Genomic DNA, 19,926 nt, shown 5'->3' with positions numbered 1-19,926 from the left:
ATCCTCCATCATGGTGCTGTCATGAAGGAGGATGGGGGGAAAGATTTATAGGTCACATGCAACAATCAGAACAATCCCAGTGCCCCCGCTCTACAAATCAGCTGAATGGCATTAGGATGTATTCATATTTTGTGTTTACAAGTGTGGTGCAAGTTAAAAGGAGTTGTCTGAGATTTTTAGAAAACTTGGTAAGAACTGGAACCAACAAAAAATATAGAAAGCAATAAACCTTAGGCTACATTCACACATCAGTATTTTTCATTAATTTTCACTGATCAGGAAACACGTATTCTTTAGTTAATTAACTTCTACCTATTAATTAATTGGAACTATTCACACATACAGTAAATTTGCGGATCAGCAATCTGTGACGGAAAAAAAAACAGAACAGATAACCCAACAGAGGTCTATGGAGAGTGCAAAATTTGCGGAGAGTACATTGCAATCCGCAAAACCATCTGCATCACAGATCCATTTTTTTAGGGGGGTGGGGGGTGTTTGGGACAGCTCATTTTTGCCATCCCCTTTTTTTCTTGTATACAGATTTATTTGCAGATTTGCAAAAAACTGATTACAATACAGAACACACTACGGATAATAATATATTTTTTTTTTTAAATAGAGGATCCAGATATTCATCCTTGAAAATAAAAGGACGTGTGGATGTAGCCTTACTCCTCCATAAATGCCTTGAGTAACTGGCAGCAGTGTCATGTTTATGATGTGTGACATCATTGCTGTAAGTCAGCTGGGAACACTGGAGCAGCAAGAGATTTACAAAATCTTTGGTCAACGCCTTTAAAGTGATTTTTTTAAAATTTTTTATTTAATAAAAGCTTTTTAAATGTCAAAATATTGATTGCTCATTGTCTGGGTGGACCCTAACCTATTTCTAGAACTATTGTGGATGAATTCTCCTGGCTCTTTCTGGTGATCGGTGGGTTCTCAAAACACAGAACCTGATTAAGACTTTTGACATGGCTATGGGACATGTCAAAAGTTGACAGTGCCCATTCAAACTGAATGCTGAGACCCACTAAATCCTACCCAGAAATGGCATATGAATATCCCTTCATTTTATATCCGTGCTTCTCAAACTTTTTCTACTGGAGCCTCACCCAACAGACCAAGGCAATGCCTGGGCCTCACCAGACTGATCAAGAGGGTGCCTGGGCCTCACTATCTGTGGTGAAAGTCCATTTAAAAGCTAAAAATAATGCTAGGGCTAGCTTACACCAGTCTCCCAAGCTCTTTATAATAATAAAGAAAGTACAAAATAAATTAATAATGTTGCTAATATGGAGATTTTTGCAAACAGTAAAAGGACTGTGCAGATCATCGTTACATTTGTGAAATCTGTCTCCTCAGCCGGGCATCACCAACAACTAGGGGGCGCCTCACAGTTTGAGAAGCACTGCTTTAGATAATGCAATATATATATATATATATAAAAAAAAAAAAAAATAGTTTCACTTCAAATTAATACTTTATCAATTAAGCTTTTACAGCTTGTTATGGTTTTGTATATAAATATTGAGAATCATGATATGTAGTAGCAGGAACCCTATTTAAGGGTGCCTTTATGCAGAGATATTTATCTGACAGATTTATGAAGCCAAAACCAGGAACAGACTATAAACAGGGAACAGGTCAACAAGGGAAAGACTGAGATTTCTCCACTTTTCAAATCCATTCCTGGCTTTCGGTGCCGTTTCCGTTGGCCCCTCGGATGTCCTCGACTTTTTTTCGGCGCTCTGCTGCCCTCTAGCGGCTAAAAAGTGTAATACACTTATCAGCAGCTATAGGGATGTTCAGCATGTAGTAAATGTTTTTTTTTATTTTTTTTTTTTATATTTTCTGCACCCTTACGCTGCTGAGTGTTGATCTGCATCGCACGTAAGTTTGCTGCTAATCAGCAACTCCTCCTTTTTGGCATAGGGTGTTTTTTTCTATATCCTACTGCTACTGCCATGGTCTGCTGATAAGTGCTGCACGTAAGTGCGGCATTTATCAGCAACACCATTTTTGGCGTAGGTTTTTTTTTTTATACTGAATGTTAAAAAAAAAAACGTAAAAAACTCTACATTACACTACATTTAATAAAGTTTTACACTACACCACTACATACCCCATATACCAATCCCTATATAAAAATGGCCCCCAGGGCGTTTTCGGTGTCGGACGCATACGCTATTATTGCCTCCGACACAGAAACAGCCAGTGAGGATGAATGGGGGGGATCCTTCTTTCCTCCATTCATCCTCATCATCCAGTGACGTGTCTGGGGGCAGCGTAGCGTACGCTGCCCCCCAGACACGTCTTTTCTGTCAGTACCGTCCCAATAAGAGATGACGGTATGGTGTGAAATTCTACAAACTCTGTGAGAGTACCTCAGGGTACACTTACAGATTTAGGGTACGTGCACACTGCGAAATGGCGAAGAATAACCCTTTGTGCATTCCGCAGCTGGCACCCGCCGGCGGACTAATGCAGGCGTGTGTCTCCACCCATGTCATAGACTCCATCCTATGTATGGGCGGATTCCATCGTCCGTCCAAAGAATTAACACATTGGACGGAGAGTGGAATCCGCCCCTGCATAGAATGGAGTCTATGACACGGACGGAGACGCTCGCCCGCATCAGTCTGCCGGTTGGTGCCAGCTGCTGAATGCACAAAGGGTTATCCTTCACCATTCCGCAGTGGGCACGTACCCTTAGAGTGTATGAAGCAAGGGACACCCGAATGCAGCCCCCAGATGCCCCCCCATCCTCGGAGTTAGTGGGAAGATAGTTTAGGAACTGATCTTCCCACTGCTGGATAAAGGTCACCACCGGTACGGGGATAACTTTTATACCAGCACCCCCTCTTCCGGTCTCTCGCTGCCCGAGCTACTGTAGCTTGCAGCACGATCCGAAAATATCAAAAGTAGTAATAGAGCCCTAATATTTAGCAGCCATGGAGCGGACCCAGCACTTCTGGATATGAAGGACCCCGTATCGCACCAGGGCAACATTTTCCAGGTGACGTCCCCCACACTGGAAAACAGGAGACCCCAGAAGAAGTGCAGACTGCAGTGTAACAGGGGGATCAGGAAGGACACCATTTTCCAGTGTGCCACCTGTCCTGATCACCCTGGCCTCTGCATACTGTATTGCTTCAAGGCGTACCACACGTCATCGGAGTCCTACATTTTCTAAATTCTGTCCCTTATTCCTAATTCAGGAATCACGTTGATCCAGGGATTATTCTGATTGCCATTATGGAGTCTGCCTTACGAGGGTTTTTTTGCCTTCCTCTGGATCAACACAGGTTGAATTTGATGGACTCCTGTCATTTTCAACTTTATAAACTAATAATTGGCCTAACACCCCCAAATAAATTAGAATTGTCCCTTTTCCCCAGCTAAATAGGTATGGCCGCCATTCCCATTAGAGAATGCCATGATGCAATTACAAAGCCTCTGTGCGGCCAGGACAGTAGAAACCCCCCACAAGTGACCCCATTCTGGAAACTACACCCCATAAGTAATTTAACAAGGGGGGCAGCGGGGATATGGCCCCCTGGTGACTGCCACATTTGGGACGTGAAAATGAAAAAAATTGTATTTTTTATTTTCACGGCACATGTTCTACATATGTGCCTGTTACCAGTGGGGTCCATATGCGCACTGCACCCTTTGTTAGATTCCTTATGGGGTGTAGTTTCTAAAATGGGGTCACTTGTGGGGGGTTTCTACTGTCCTGGCAGCACAGGAGCTTTGTAATTGCGACGTGGCCTCCATCCTCCATTCAAGCCTCTAAATGGCGCTCTGTCCCTTTGGTGGCTTGCCCTTTGCCCATATGGCACATTATGTCCACATGTGGGGTATTTTCGTACTCGGGAAATTACCCTACACTCTTTGCGTTTATTTTCTTTTTTTACCCCTTGTGGAAATGGAAAAAAAATCAAGGCTAGACCAACATTTAATTTTTACTCTAAATCATTGATCTTGTCTTGATTTTTTCATTTTCACAAGGGGCTAAAACATTAAAAAAAAAAAACACAAAATGTGTAGAGCAATTTCCCCTGAGTACGGAAATACCCCACATGTGGACATAAAGCACCATGCTGGTGCAGGGTAAGCCTGCAAAGGGAAGGAGCGCCATTTGGCTTTTGGAAGCTGGATTTGGCTGGAATGGATTGAGAGGGCCTTGTTGCATTTGAAAGGCCTCTGTGTTGCCATGACAGTTGAAACCCCCCACAAGTGACCCCATTATGGAAACTACGCCCCTCAGGGAATGTAACAAGGGGTGTAGTGAGCATATGGACCCCACTGGTGACGGGCACAAATGTGGAACAATGTGGCGTGAAAATGAAATATTAAATTTTTTTACACTATAATGTTGGTCAAGCCTTGAATTTATCATTTTCACAAGGGGTTAAAAGAGAAAAATACACACAAAATGTGTAGAGCAATTTCCCCCGAGTCCGTAAATACCCCACACGTGGACATAAAGCGCCATGTGGACGCAGGGCAAGCCTCCGAAGGGAAGGAGCGCCATTTGGATTTGGCCAGAATGGATGATGAACGCCATGTCGCATTTACAGAGCCCTCGTGCTGCCAAGACAGTGGAAACCCCCCACAAGTGACCCCATTCTGGAAACTACACCCCTCAAGGAATCTAACAAGGGGGGCAATGAAGATATGGACCCCTTGATGACGGGCAGATTTGTGCTGTGAAAGTGAAAAAATGAAAATTTTAACTTTCACGTCACATTTTTCCACATTTGTGCCCGTCACCAGTGGGGTCCATATGCTTACCCCTTGTTAGATTCCTTAAGGGGTGTAGTTTTCAGAATGGGGTCACTTGTGGGGGGTTTCCAGTGTTTTGGCAGCACGAGGGCTCTGTAAATGCGACGTGGCCCTTGAAATCCATTCCAGTGAAATCCAGCTTCCAAAAGCCAATTGGCGCTCCTTCCCTTTGGACGCTCGTGCTGCGCCTGCTTGGCACTTCATGTCCACAAGTGGGGTATTTCCGTACTCGGGAGAAACTGCGCTACATGTTTTGTGTTTTTTTTTTTCCTTTTATCCCTTTGTGAAAATGAAAAATTGAAGGCTAGAACAACGTTATAGTGTAAAAAATACTTTTGTCTTTTTTCACGCCATATTATTCGTAAAATCTGTGAAGCACCTGTGGGGTCCAGATGCTCACCGCACCCCTTGTTACATTCCTTGAGGGGTGTAGTTTTCTAAATGGTGTCCCTTTAGGGGTGTTTTTTAGGTTTTGGCACTCCAGAGCCTCTGCCAACCTGAAGTGGTACAGTCAGAAATTACCAAATATAACAGAGCCATTGAAATTCACTAGGCGCTCCTTTATATCTGAGGCTTGTGGTTGCGTCAAATAGCGCAATAGGGCCACATATGGGGTATTTCTATAAACTGCAGAAACGGAGCAATCAATATTGGGGTGCATTTCTCTGGTAAAAGGTTTATAATTATGAAAAATATTGGATTACAATAAAATCTCTGCACAGAAAATTTAAATTTTCAAATTTCTTACACACTTAGCTTTTATTTCTGTGACTCCCCTAAAAGGTTAAAATACTTTCTGGATGTGCTTTTGCAGAGTTTTGGGGGTGCAGTTTCTGAAATGGGGTGCTTTGTGGGGCTTTCTAACATACAGTCCCCTCAAATACACTTTAAACCTGAACAGGTCCCTAAAGATATCTGATTTTGAAATTTTACTGAAAATTTGGAAATTTGCTGCTAATGTTTTACGCTTTCTATTGTCTAAAAAAAAATGAAATATAGTTTAATAAATGCCGCCAACATAAAGTAGACATGTTGCTAATGCTATTTAATATATAATTTATGTGGTATAACCATTTTCTGTATAAGCAGAAAAATTTTAAAGTTGGAAAAATGAATTTTTCGACTCCAATTTACAAGAAATGTGAAGTACAATATGTCACGAGAAAACAATCTCAGAATCAGACGGATAGGTAAAAGCATCCCGAAGTTATTAATGAATAAAGTGACACAGGTCATATTTATAAAATTTGCTCCGGTCCTTAAAGTGACACTCTCACTCCCTTTGTGCATTCTGACATCACTACACAGGTGTAAAGGGTAAATTTAGCGTTTTTCATACCTTATTTTATATCACACGTCATGGTGTTTGTTCAAGTAAAAAGTGTCCTTTTATCAACTGCAGATTGTATTAAGTGGGCGTGGCCTCGCAACATTAGCGCCACTTTGCCCCGCCCACAACGGTACAGGTGGCCCCACCCCCTTGACAGCCATTGGTTGCCTGACGTAAAGTGGGTGGGATGTAGACCTTTAATCTACAAATACCTCACCCGTTATCTCCTCTGACAGTCACCACTGACCTCTCTGAGCTCTGATTACAGTGTTCACCCAGATCTGTGCCTGTAATCCTCTGTTATCTGCTTTCTGCTGTGGCTAACACCCTCCTTCCTCCTCCCCCCGCCCTAGAACAGACTGGGTACGTCTGATGCAACAAGTCACAATTTCCAGATTATTTGCAGTGGATGGAAAAGATGAGGGGGGGGAGCTGGGAAAAGGCTTTAAAAATGCAGATAATGGCATATTTGGCTAATAAACACAATTACAAAAGTTCTTAAAATTGCCTGGGCTATTGATCTCTGGGAAAAAAAAAAAAAAAAATTGACAATGACTCTAACTTATTTTAGCCTAAGTGGCTCTATGGCCCTACTTAGAAATTCATTAACTCTCAATACTGTCAAGCGTGTGACAAAAAGGTTACCAAATTAGTTATCTTTTCATTGTATACTTACCATTTATAAACAAGAGGAAAATACACTTCTTCATTGAATAATTAGCATTGGTTACATAACCTTTCATTTTAAAGGCCAGTTTAGCATCTTCACAACCTACTTCAATTAACTCCCTTGAAAAAAAGAAAAATACAATAATAAATATAGAGCTTGGAGTCTATATTAAAATATCTGTGAAATAAGTAAATATTGATGTCTTGGCTACAATGTCCTTGTGCCCTGTAGTCAATGCCCACACTATTGATTGACAGGAGAGGAAGTGAGGAGAACTGCCTGGCTTTCAATAAATAAAAGAATGAGTCTCCACTACAGGACATAGCGACAGGAACACTGGCCCCAATGGCTTTTTGTGGTAATTTGCATATTTAAAAAAAAAGCACATCTCTAGAATGGAGGGGCAAATTTCCTTAAGAAACACATCACATTCATATTTAGGGTGACAAGATCTTTTGTACCATGTGCTTCGATGACATGCTAAAATCATGCTGACAGGTCTGCTTTAAAATAACTGAAAAAAGTTCTGGTTTGTCATGGACTGGCTTTAAAGTGACACTGTCACCCCCTTTTTGCATTTTTACTGCTCTCCACAGGTGTAAAGGGTAAATTTTACAGCTTTCATTACTTATTTTATATTATAAAATGGTGCTTGTTCTGGTAAAAAGTGGTTTTTATCTGTGGATTGGGATATGTGGGCGGACTTGCCACATTTATTATTATTATTTGTGTAAAATAGACACATCATTATTGTTTCTTTATTGCTTTAGCCCTAATTTAGTTTTGTGTGTTTTTTCTGACCTATTATGGTTTTCGAGACAAATATTGTAGTCATACCTTTTGGGATAGTGCAATATGATGAGTTTACCTTGGGTTTATGCAGTTTTATTTGCTATAAATGGTCTGTCTACAGGTTGTGTGATTGTACACAACGGTAGGGAATAGTGGACGATTATCTGCTCTTTATTATTGGATCTGACCCGATTAGGTTGTGGATACTTGTAATAATTATTTTGATCATTTTGCACTTTATCTAGAAGGGTACGGGATGGTCATTGGGTGGATTACTGTTATACTGTACGTTATGGTACCCTATGTGGTCCACTACATCAGTATTATCTATTATGACTATGCGCCCTACATGAGGTTACCGTAGGAGAGCGTAATGGTTCACGTATATGGATGAATAGATATGCGTTCCACCCTACGTCACTGTGCGTTCCAAATCCTGAATCAGCTGACTGGGACGCATTAGTGGTGATCAGGTGATGACTACGTAGCCCTGACGGAGTGAGTTTCTCAATCACGTGACGCTGCCGGGACAACCCGGAAGTGCTGACAGCGAGACTGGAGTACATCACACGTGGGGGCTACAGCAATACTGAAGCGAGCTAGTTATCAGGTGTGTATCCGCAACCCAGAAGGGGCGGAGTTATGTGTATTTAAACCAGCATGTTTGTATACTAGTAAGGGGACGCCATACGCGCTTTTTTGTTTGCTTAGTGGCATTTGAATATCTTTTTGATCCCCTGATGATTCCCCCTACGGGAGATGAAATGCATTGGGACACAGCCACGTGTATTAGTAGGGTTTAACTAGGAACCCTAGGAGTGAGTGTGGCGGAGTCACCCTTTTTAGGGCGGAAGCTCTGTCTGGAGGGACAGATTTATTAGGGTGTAATAGGACAGTGTCAGGGACCGGCTGTCCTATCTCCCATTTCTGTATACACTGCACTGTGTTTTCTCCCATTCACTTTACCGGGAGATCTCAGCCGCCTACGTGAAATCCATTCAGGATTAAGGACAGCTACGGCGATGTGAATGTTCCACGGCCACTCCAAGTTATTCCGACTTAGCAGTCACCGTTGAGCGGTAAGATAAACATTTTTATAGTTTTGGCACTTTTGTTTATGTCTGGTTTTCATTTTTGGTTATTCATTTTACATTAAGATTATTAAAAGTTACATTTTAGATCTTATTTCTATATACCCTATCTCAGTGAATTTTGTTGGTAATTTGTTAGTGGTTTTTGTGGCATTGTTTTTGGATTTGGGGATATGTGGGCGGGGCTTCGTGGCTTAAGCGCCACATCGTCCCATCCCTAGCGCCACTTAGACCCGCCCCATCCATTACGTCATCACTGTATAGGCCCCACCCCCTCAGCGGCTATTGGTGTGGGTCAATCTAGGGAGGTGGGGCCTAGATCTTTAGGCTGGCCCTTCCAATGGCTGTTGAGGGGGCGGGGCCTATGCAGCAATGATGTCACAGATGGGGCGGGGCTAAGTAGAGCTAGGGGCAGGGCGATGTGGCGCTTAGGCCGCGAAGCCCAGCCCACATATCCTAATACATAGATGATAAAAACCACTTTTTACCAGAACAAGCACCATGACATATAATATAAAATAAGTAATGAAAGCTGTAAAATTTACCCTTTACACCTGTGGAGAGCAGTCAAAATGCAAAAAGGGGGTGACAATGTCACTTTAACCTCTTCCCCCCATTAGAGATTTTTGCCAAATGTTTAACCTCATTCGGAGCCATAACACTTATTTTCCCATATACCGAGCCCCAAGAAGGCTTCTTTATTGTAGTACTTCAATACCCTTTAAGGGGTAGCTCAGCAAAAAAAAAAAAATTAAAAAAAAAAAAAATCTTTCAATATCAACTGATGCCAGAATCTTTTAATTTACTTCTATTAAAAATCTCAAGTCTTCCTGTACTTATCAGCTGCTGTATATCCTGCAGGAAGTGGTGTATTCTTTCCAGTTTGACAAAGTGCTCTCTGCTGCCACCTCTGTCCATGTCAGGAACTGTCCAGAACAGCATTTAATGCACATAAAAAGCCTCTCCTCCTGTAGGACATACAGCAGCTGATAAGTACTCACTAGAGATGAGCGAACCGGGTTCGGGTTCGAGTCCATCCGAACCCGAACGTTCAGCATTTGATTAGCTGGGGCTGCTGAACTTGGATAAAGCTGTTAGGTTGTCTGGAAAACAAGGATACAGCCAATGACTATATCCATGTTTTCCACATTAAAAGCCTTAGGGCTTTATCCAACTTCAGTAGCCACCGCTAATCAAATGCCGAACGTTTGGGTTCGGATGGACTCGAGCATGCTCAAGGTTCGCTCATCTCTAGTACTCACACATTTGAGATTTTTCAAATAGACTTTTCAAATAGAAGTAAATCCCGAACGTTTTGGCACCAGTTGATTTGATTTTTTTTTTATTCTGAACTGCCCCTTTAAAGGGGTTATCCAGCGCTACAAAAACATGGCCACTTTACCCCTACTGTTGTCTCCAGTTTGGGTGGGGTTTTGAAACTCAGTTCCATTGAAGTAAATGGAGCTTAATTACAAACTGCACCTGAACTGGAGACAAGAGTAGGGGGAAAAGTTGCCATGGTTTTGTAGCGCTGGATAACCCCTTTAAGGACACTGTGAACTTTGGCACCATGTACACCCTTTTTCATTTTGGCGTTTTAGTTATTCCCTCCTTGCCTTATAAGTGCCACATTGCTTATTTTGTGCAGGAACAATTATACTTTGTAATGACTTTTTTCAATCTACCATAAAATGTATGACAAAGCGCAGATCGGGTACTGGACCCAAGGATAGCAGTGAGTGTCAGCTGCTCACAGCAGCACTTACTCATCAGCTATGAGCCATAAGCTAGACTTCTGAGCTTGCAATATACTGTTCCTGTGCCATACATGTATAGCACAGAGCGTTAATGGATTAAAAGTCTCAAATTCACAACAATCTATCCATAAAAGGACAATCCCTGAGCATATGCCCTGTTCTCCTAACCAGTCCTTATGCAGCTCTGGATTCTTGAGAAAAGATTATTTCCTTTTCTTTTACTCTTTTCATTAACACGCTGTTTCATATCTGTATTAAATGACTCAGTACCTGCTCACGGCATTTCCAAAGACAGTCCTGATATTATCGACAGTTGTTGCATTAGATAATGTTCTCACATCGGCCATGGTCTCACCTTGCTAAAAGAGAAATTATAATATATACACTGTAGTTTTTCAATATAATTTTAATATTTAATACACATAAATTACTCTTCTACTAGCAAGCTATACATAAAAGTATATTCTTCTTTATCATTCTTGCCATCCCAGTTTCTACACATGTAAACATTTCTCTGTGATAAACAGTGCTTTCAATTAGGGTCTGTTCACATAGAGTAAAGCTCTCCACCGTGGAACCCCGCCTGCAGTCTATTTCAATGGGACGGCTCGCGCCTCTCCGCTCGAAGATTTGACATGTCAATTCTTTAAGCGGAGAGGAGCAGAAGCAGGGGCACATGAGCCATCCCCGGAGAGCTCCGACGATTTTACTGTGTGTGAACTGGCCCTCAGTTGGAAATATTGGGTCATGATGTGTGAGTAACAAATAAAACATACTGTACTTATTTTTATATGAAAGAAAATAAACACTAACCTTTTTAACAGAGAAACTTATACCTGAATTATGAATGGCATACCTACAGGAGAAACGAGCAAAAAACATTTGTATACTTAACCTTTTCACGAGACGTATAAGTTATTTTACTAACACTCAATGCAACAATATACTATATAATTACATATACTTTTTACATATAGTAGAAAAAAAAAATTACCTGCTCACCACTTCCACTATTCTTGCATGTTCTTCACTTGCACTCTTAAGAGCTTTCCGCCTTGTAGAGATATTATAAAATAAGTCTTCAACCTAAAACACACATTTTTAAGTTTGCAAATGCATTATTGCATTATGTAAGGAGGTTAAAGCTTTAGCACTGAAATGGATTTATTTTTCATACTGATATCTGTGTCCCTTGGTTGCCAGCACAAGGTTTTGGAGGAGCTTTGAGCTTCCCATCTGCGTAACTTGCTCTGCAAACACAAATAAATGGAAACGCAAAAGGAGTTTTGAAAAATGCTTTACTAATGACATATTATTCAGTTTAGAAAAACAAATAGTTATATTAACAACTTTTTCACAAAACAACAATGCCTATCCATTTGGCATATTGGATAAGTGTACAATAATGTCATACGATATGTTTAGCTGAGGATCAGGCGTTTTCCCGCTCCTCAGCTAATCGCTGACACTTGTTTCTTGCAATTCTCCTTGCCAATAATCAGCCCGCATAAAAGGGTCCTTAATCTAAGTAGAGCTGGCTTCATGTGCAGTATAACATAGATCTTTCTGGACAATTCCAGAGGGCTTAGGAAATCTATAAAATAGAGAGATGCCATCAATCTTTGGGGTTTTGCAACACTGTGAAGGAATACGCACATGTTCACCTACAAACAGCTCTAGACAGCAGAGTTGTAAAGTTTCTTACTTTATAGCTAAGTGCACTTAATTGTTTTCCTATCTGTTGTATCTCTTAGTGAGTGTATCCTGTAGTTCACCTGTTGCTTCGTATTCAGCTTTTTCACTTAAACTATCTATATAATTAGTAGGGATACACGGGGGAGTAGGTAGTAGTAGGGGGACCAAGCTGCACCGACGGGTCCCAGGGTGGGGAGACTGGGAATGGTTAAATCGCGGGCAGCAGTCATTAGCAGACTCCTGCTGCATTTGGAGCGGCTTGGAAGGGGTTAAATGCCACTGTCAGGTATCACAAGCGATCTCTATGTGCCGGCTATTTGAATTTGGCACCGTCGGGAGCCAACAGTACGCAGGAGGAGGAGGGGACACCAGGGGGCGCACAGAAAACATGGCCGGCAGCTGTGTTCTCTGCACTATACTTCATGTTAAGCTGCGCTATTATGCAGCTTAACATGAAGTATCGATACCAGGAAATCCTGGTACCGAACTGTTTTTCTGCCCGAAATATCGATAGTAGTATCGATATTTCGGTGCATCGTGCATCACTAGTCTCTAGTGTTGCACGATGCACCGAAATATCGATACCACTATCGATATTTCGGGCAAAAAAACGGTTTGGTACCAGGATTTCCTGGTATCGATACTTTGTTAAGCTGCCTAATATTGCAGCTTAACAAAGTATAGCACAGAGAACATGGCTGGCGGCTAGCTGAGTGCCGCCCATGTTCTCTGTATGCCTCTCCCTGCCCTCTAGTACCCCCCTTCTCTGCTCTCCCTCCCTCCGCTCCCGGCGGCGCCAATTTCAAATAGCCGGCACTTTGCAAATGCTAGTGCCAGCTATGTAACTGTGTAGATGCCGCTGTCACAACTGACAGCGGCATCTGATTCCCCTGAACCGCTCCATATACAGCGGGGGTCGGCTACTATGTGTAGTCGACCCCTGCTGCTGGTGTCTCTCTGATAATAGGGTCGGGCTCGGCCAGACTCTGTTATCAGAGAAATGATTTATACAGCGGAGCCGGAGCTGCATGGAGGTATCCGCGGCTGAAGAGGGAGAGCGGGAGGTCTGGGAGAGGAGGTCAGAGGAGAAGGGGTCCTGCAGCCGGCTGGCAAGCGGGCCGGGGCTGTGAGGAGCCAACATCAGCATAAGTAATGTATAGCAGAGCTGTCAGAGCAGTGTATAGCAGAGCTGTCAGAGCAGTGTACAGCAGAGCTGTCAGAGCAGTGTACAGCAGAGCTAAGTGACAGCCGTCAGGGACAGGGGCGAACTTACTACAGAACGATAACTTACCTCTCCACGTGCCTGCGTCGCTACACCGGCTCCAGGACCCCCACTATAAGGCATTTTCCCAGAGTCCTTATAATGCCACGACAAGAGGGAAAATGCCTTCCTTGCTGATGGATTGCCTGCTTAGCCAATCACTGACTGCAGCGGCATCCCACCACAGTCACTGATTGGCTGAGCAGTATGCAGTCGGCTGGAAAGGGGTCCCGTAGCGGTGACACAACGCTGGAGAGGCAAGGGGAGAGGTGACTTAAGCTTGTTTTTTATGTCCCCATCCCCCGCCCGCACCTGCCTTTTCAAAAAAGAAAAAGTGCCCTCAACCGACTTCTCCTTTAAAGGGGTTGTCTGGTTTAAATCTCTTTCTCTCCATTCTCTCCCTTTCCCCAAGTTATACATTAGTCACATGTGCTTCTAGTATCAGTCCTGGCGTTTCCCTGCACTTTTCATCCCTCTCCGGCAGCCCAGGAAGTCATGTAGTTCAAAAATAAGTATAGTAGTTGACTGTTATGAGCAAACAGCAGTATATTAGATAAGGTACACTGCCTTCTGCCTTAGGACCTGTTCACACTGAGTAAACACGGCGTAATCCCGCCGTGCTCAGTGTGCTGCTGTAAGTGAAGCTGCGGAATTACACCGTGATTACTCAGTGTGAACGGGGCCTTACATAGCAGCATCACTGGGCAGGGGGAGGCAACTAGAAGAAATGTGAGAGACATTAGCAGCAGGGGGCTGGCTCTGGCTTGCATAGCATGCTGGTCCATGTAGTCTGAGACAGTGGGTAGGCACATTATCAGAACTAGGAAGTGAAGAGAAGATGCCTGGATAGAAAAGACTCCACCAAGGCCCCCCCCCCCCCCCAAAAAAAAAAAAACGGATCACGGCGAAACTTGCCAGGGGTACTTGGGTAAGCAGTAGCCACTATGCCAGCCTGTTTTTTTTTTTCATTAGTGTTGAACACCCTCTTTAAAGTAGACATGTACATAAAGTTTCTCATAGCCTTTACTATGGCTGAAAAATGTCTCTTACATAAAAATGTAAAGTAGTGAAAATGTTCCTGCTTGCCCAGCAGAATATTTGCAAGGAATTTTTTTCACTAAATTATTCTTACCTGTATGCACATTTTCCATCTGCTGTCTTTGTGGTTATGGTAACATGAGCCACGTGACTGATACTTGCTAATGCCTGTTAAAAACACAGAAGAATTAGATTTTTTTCCCCCACAACCCTCTCCCTCAGATCAATGCCTTCAGAGGAGTAACCCAGCCCAGTCCACTGAAACACATTAGTGTATTAAATAAACGGCTAATATCACAAAATGGGGCTGAGGATGAAGGTAAGAAGAGACGTATCAGCAGGTTAGATGCTTCTAACCTACTGGTAGTTTCCTTCTAAGCAGTTGACAGTTCTGTGCAGTATTAACTTTTTTTTTAATCACTTAAATATTTTAAAGGGAACATGTCATCCCTGGACGGTCCCCCGAACCCACCCCTACCTCTGGATACATTATTAGTGAAAAAAAAAATATGAAAAAAGAATGGCACACATGATGATGCTACATACCTCCCCTCTAAAGCCATATGTAGAAATACTTGATAAGTCTTCAAATGATTGCAATTTACTTGTGGTGAATCGCTCGCATACTATATCCAAGTCTTCTTTCTGCAGACAAATATGATGAATTTAGCTGAAACGCTAGTGTAAAACAGGGCTTCTCAAAGTTTTTATACTGGAGCCTCACCCAACAGCTTCTTGCTGTATGCTCCTCATTCAGGGTCCTCATTAGGGCCCTATTACATAGGGGGCTAATCGTGCGAAAAATCGTTATATTGTTCAAATTAAAACAATCATTTTGTGTGTATGCAGGCAACAATCGAAAAATCATTCATGTGTGGCTGATCGCATCTTTTAAAGGGAACCAATCACGCCGAAAATCCATCTTAAGATAAGGAAACGTGCTGGCACATCACCCAGCACATTTCCCAAACATCCCCCTGTAACCTCCGTGCCCCCCTCCATCAGTCAGTTATCTTATTTTGAAGAAGTCCCGCGCTGTATGTAAATTCCCAGCAAGTAGTCACGGTGGGCGGATTTAGTCATGGTGGGCAGAAATAGTCACAGGTCCCGGGCGTCTGTAATGGCTGTAATCACGCCCAGACGTCTTCCGGAGTGTGCGCATGCGCAGTACGTCGGCGCCGTCTCCCGCAATACTGCGCATGCGCAGACTTCGGAAGACGTCGGAGCTGCGTGTGGATTACGTCAGCGCGCAGCCGACATGAAACGCAAGCCGCCGCGTCAGGTGGATGGAAGGCAGACCTCTCAATCACGCCCCTCTGGGCGTGATTACAGCCATTACAGACGCCCAGGACCTGTGACTGATTTTGCCCACCATGACTCAATCTGCTCACCGTGACTACTTGCCGGAAATTTACATACAGCGCGGGACTTCTTCAAAGTAAGATAACTGACTGATGGAGGGGGGCACGGAGGTTACAGGGGGATGTTTGGGAAACGTGCTGGGTGATGTGCCAGCACGTTTCCTTATCTTAGGGTACAAACCCACTAGCCGGATCCGCAGCGAGTCCCCTTGCTGCGTATTTGCAGCGAGACTCGCTGCGGATCCGGCCCCTATTCTTTCAATGGAAGACAAAATCGCAGCAGGGATGTACAACCCTGCTGCGATTTTGTCTGCAGCCCGCCCCATTAACCCCCCGGCCGCCAGACATTATACATTCCCGGGTCCCCGTTCCTGCTTGCTTCGGGGCTCCCGATGTCTTCACGGCCCGCCCGGCCAATCAGTGCGCTGCGGCGGGGCAGCGCACTGACTGGCCGGGGGGAACGTGCCAGAAGCCGCCGAAGCAAGCAGGAGCCGGGATCAGGTAATGTATATCCTGCCCGCCCCCTGCAGCCCCGATCGCCCGCGGCCGCACCATTGCCCCAGCTGCATGATCGCCCGCAGCCCCACCATTGCCCCCGGCTGCACGATCGCCCGCAGCCCCCGGCTGCACGATCGCCTGGTGGTGGTGGGGGGGTCAAGGTGTTGACCGGGGGCTGCGGGCGATCGTGCCACCGGGGGCGATCGTGCGGCCGGGGGCGGGCAGGATACAGTATACATTACCTGATCCCGGCTCCTGCTTGCTTCGGCGGCTCCCGGCACGTCCCGTCCGGCCAATCAGTGCGCTGCCCCGCCGCAGCGCACTGATTGGCCGGGCGGGCTGTGAAGACATCGGGAGCCCCGAAGCAAGCAGGAACGGGGACCCGGTAATGTATAATGTCTGGCGGCCAGGGGGTTAATGGGGCGGGCTGCAGACAAAATCGATTTTGTCTTCCATTGAAGGAATAGGGGCCGGATCCGGTCTCGCTGCAAATACGCAGCAAGGGGACTCGCTGGGGATACGGCAAGTGGGTTTGTACCCTTAAGATGGATTTTCAGCGTGATTGGTTCCCTTTAGGCTGACCACAAAATCATCCTTAATCGCTCACTAATAGTTTGTTTTTCTTTCTGAGATCAGAAGGTGTAAATTATCATAGTAATGATCGTAACGACTATTCGACTATCGTTCTGTGCGTTATGGTGTTGATTTCAAGTCGTTTCCAAAAGCTCATTTGTGAATGTTTATTGTTAATCGTTAAAAATCTTTTGTCGTATAGGACCCAACCAACTCTCCCATACACAAGGGTGGGAATTCCCTGGACCTTGCAACACTTGTCAATTTCTACCTTTACAAATGATCCATCTGAGTTATCAGACCACAATCTTGTCTCTTTCTCAATCACAAACATCTGCCCCCCTCGAGCCACTCTTTCCCTATACATATACAGAAATCCGTGTGGTATCAACACTCATCAAGTCATAGACACCCTACAATTCTCACTGTCCCCAATCTCATCCCTCACCTGGCTAAATATAGTGGTAAAACACCACCACGACACCCTTAAAAACTCCTCTTCCCCCCTCCTCTTCCCCTTCCATACAGCCCCCTTCGGACAGATTATCAGCAAGTTCGGCCTTAAATACTGTCTCTACGCTGATGACACCCAGCTATAAACCTCTTCCTGTGACATCACCCCTGCATTCCTACAAAGTACCAGTGACTGTCTATGCTGCTCTCTCTAATATTATGGCCTCTCTATTTCTCAAACTCAATCTTCCTAAAACAGACCTTCTTGTATTTCCTCCCTCTAACCAACCTTAACCTGACATCTCACTCTCAATCTGTGGTACTAGTATAACTCCTGTGCATCAAGCTGGATGTTTGGGGGTTATGATAGACCAGTGATGGCTAACCTTGACACTCCAGCTGTTGCAAAACTATAATTCCCATCATGCCTGAACAACCAAAGATATGGCTTTGGCTGCCCAGGCATGATGGGAATGGTAGTTTTGCAAGAGCTGAAGTGTCAAAGTTAGCCATCACCGTGCTAGACTCTGATCTCTTTTTTTCCCTCTACATTCAAGCTCTCGCACACTTTGTCATCTACACCTCAGAACATCACAAATTCGCCCATTTCTTACCATCGACGTAGCTCAGACTCTTACTGTCGCCCTGATCCATTCTCGTCTTGACTACTATAACTATATACTAATCAGTCTTCCTTTCTCTAAAGTCTCCCATCTCTAGTCTATCCTGAATGCAGCACCCCACTCAACCTCTACTGTATATCTCAGACGCACCTGTGTTCCACACACTTTTTAACTGCACTCAGACATTGGCAGGTGACTGGCTCTCCCTACACTCATAGGCATTTTATGATTCTATGCACAATGGCTGGACCAATTGCAAATGAAGCTCTTACTGCATCTCGCGTCACCCCCAGTCCTCCTAGTCTGTAAGCTCGTGCGAGCAGGTCCCTGACAAAAAAAAAGTGCTGTGCAATTTGTAGGCAATATACAAATAAATATTATTATTATTAAATACAGCATGTACAGATGCCAACAACTCCTAGTGATCTACAGGATTCACTACTTTCATCTCCTAAATAACTTGCTAGAACATGTACATGTGAATACATTGCCAAATAAAAATATACTTGCACACAAACAATTTGGATTAAGACAAAAAGTAAACATATCAGAAGATGATTTTCATTGGTAATAGAAACTGAACCTTACCCTAATACCACTACCATTGTCCTGAATCTGAATTAGTTTCATTCCACCTTCTTTAACAGTCACTTGGATATTTGTTGACTTGGCATCTAAACTGTAAAAAGGAAAGAAAAGAAAAGTGCACCTTACAGTCAAATATTTGCACGTGGTGATTACCAGAAATGACTACTAGACAGCTGCACTTGAAAAACTGGGTAATAACAGGTAGGAATCACCAAAGGAGGCTGCGGGTGATCGGAGGGGGGAGCCTCCAGCGCTCCTAACTAGCTTATCTGCTTTCAATTAAAGTTCTCCAAAATGGCGGGACCTAGGGAAAAAAAAAAAGGAAGATGACTGGCACTAGAATGATTAGGTGCACAGCTGCAGGGGGATTGCACAAACCTATTTCCCCAGACTCCCTAGGGCTCCATAACTTTATCAGCCAGTGGTATTCAAATAATGATGAGCTGAGTATGCTCAAGGCATCTCTTCTCCTGACCCACCTCCTGGGCAGCAGGGCTGTGGAGCCGGAACTGGTTTTGGCTGGAGTTTGGCTGGAGTTGGAAATAATGTACAGACTGACTCCAGCTTTAAAAAAAAAAAATTCTTTCAAAATTTTGTAATTGAATTTTCAATATGAATTTTATAAATATTTATATATATTTAAGTTCTATTAATCTAATGCCCTTTTTTAAACCATATTTAGTTTCCTCCATATTGGTATGTGCACACTGAGGAATTCTGATGGAAAGTCCGTCGCAGAATTCTCAGCTCGCAGTCCGCTATCGGGTGCGCGCGTCTCCTCCCGTGTCATAAACTCCATTCTATGCATGGCCGGATTCCTTCCTCAGTCCAAAGAATGAACTTGATCAGACAAGTAGTGTAGCAGTAACATCCGTCCTCAATGTGGTGTTTTCTCTCTGGCACTAGAGTGCCATGGGTGCAGCAGGCTGTGCATGTGTGCCTGCTATGGCTGCAGCAGGCTGTGTGTGTTTGCGCGCTATGGCTGCAGCAGACTGTGTGCGCGCCATGGCTGCAGCAGGCTGTGTGTGTGCGCGCGCTATGGCTGCATGTGTGTTAGAGAGGCAGAAATTAAAGGACAACTCCCATGAAAAACTTTTTTCCAGTAATTGAAGCACATTACAAAGTTATATAACTGTGTAATATGCTTCAAATCACCTGCCTCCCTTCCCTGTGTTTTCCCCCCTCCACTCCCCACCAGGAAGTGCACTAAACTCACGCAGACCTAATTAGTGAGTCAGTGAGTCGTCACCAGTTTCTTCTCTCAGCTTCTTCTTGTGACGATGAGTCATCAGCAGGAGGGCTGCTCTAGCTCCTGTTACACCAGCCTCCCCCTCCCCTGCCTTGTCAGGTGACTGCTTGCTCAGCTCCGATTGGCTGAGCAACTGCAAGTCATGTCACTTGC

General features: G+C 44.0%; 1 protein-coding gene across 1 annotated transcript in view; it reads right to left on the bottom strand.

Annotated features, from left to right (window-relative positions):
• The window catches only part of MLH1 (mutL homolog 1), a 68,901-nt gene that overhangs the window by 44,312 nt on the left and 4,663 nt on the right, over positions 1-19,926 (bottom strand). Inside the window, exons 2-9 of the mRNA XM_069958477.1 lie at positions 18,525-18,615; positions 14,975-15,073; positions 14,523-14,596; positions 11,612-11,684; positions 11,429-11,520; positions 11,248-11,290; positions 10,705-10,793; positions 6,801-6,913 (exon numbers count right to left, since the gene is read on the bottom strand). Of these exons, the coding sequence (XP_069814578.1) occupies positions 6,801-6,913; positions 10,705-10,793; positions 11,248-11,290; positions 11,429-11,520; positions 11,612-11,684; positions 14,523-14,596; positions 14,975-15,073; positions 18,525-18,615 (674 nt within the window). The remainder of the gene's footprint in view (positions 1-6,800; positions 6,914-10,704; positions 10,794-11,247; positions 11,291-11,428; positions 11,521-11,611; positions 11,685-14,522; positions 14,597-14,974; positions 15,074-18,524; positions 18,616-19,926) is intronic.

The sequence above is a fragment of the Dendropsophus ebraccatus genome, chromosome 2, assembly GCF_027789765.1.
Source record: "Dendropsophus ebraccatus isolate aDenEbr1 chromosome 2, aDenEbr1.pat, whole genome shotgun sequence".
Lineage (NCBI taxonomy): Eukaryota > Metazoa > Chordata > Amphibia > Anura > Hylidae > Dendropsophus > Dendropsophus ebraccatus.
Note: the sequence above shows the minus strand (reverse complement) of the source record. Positions and strands in the feature narration are given on the sequence as shown.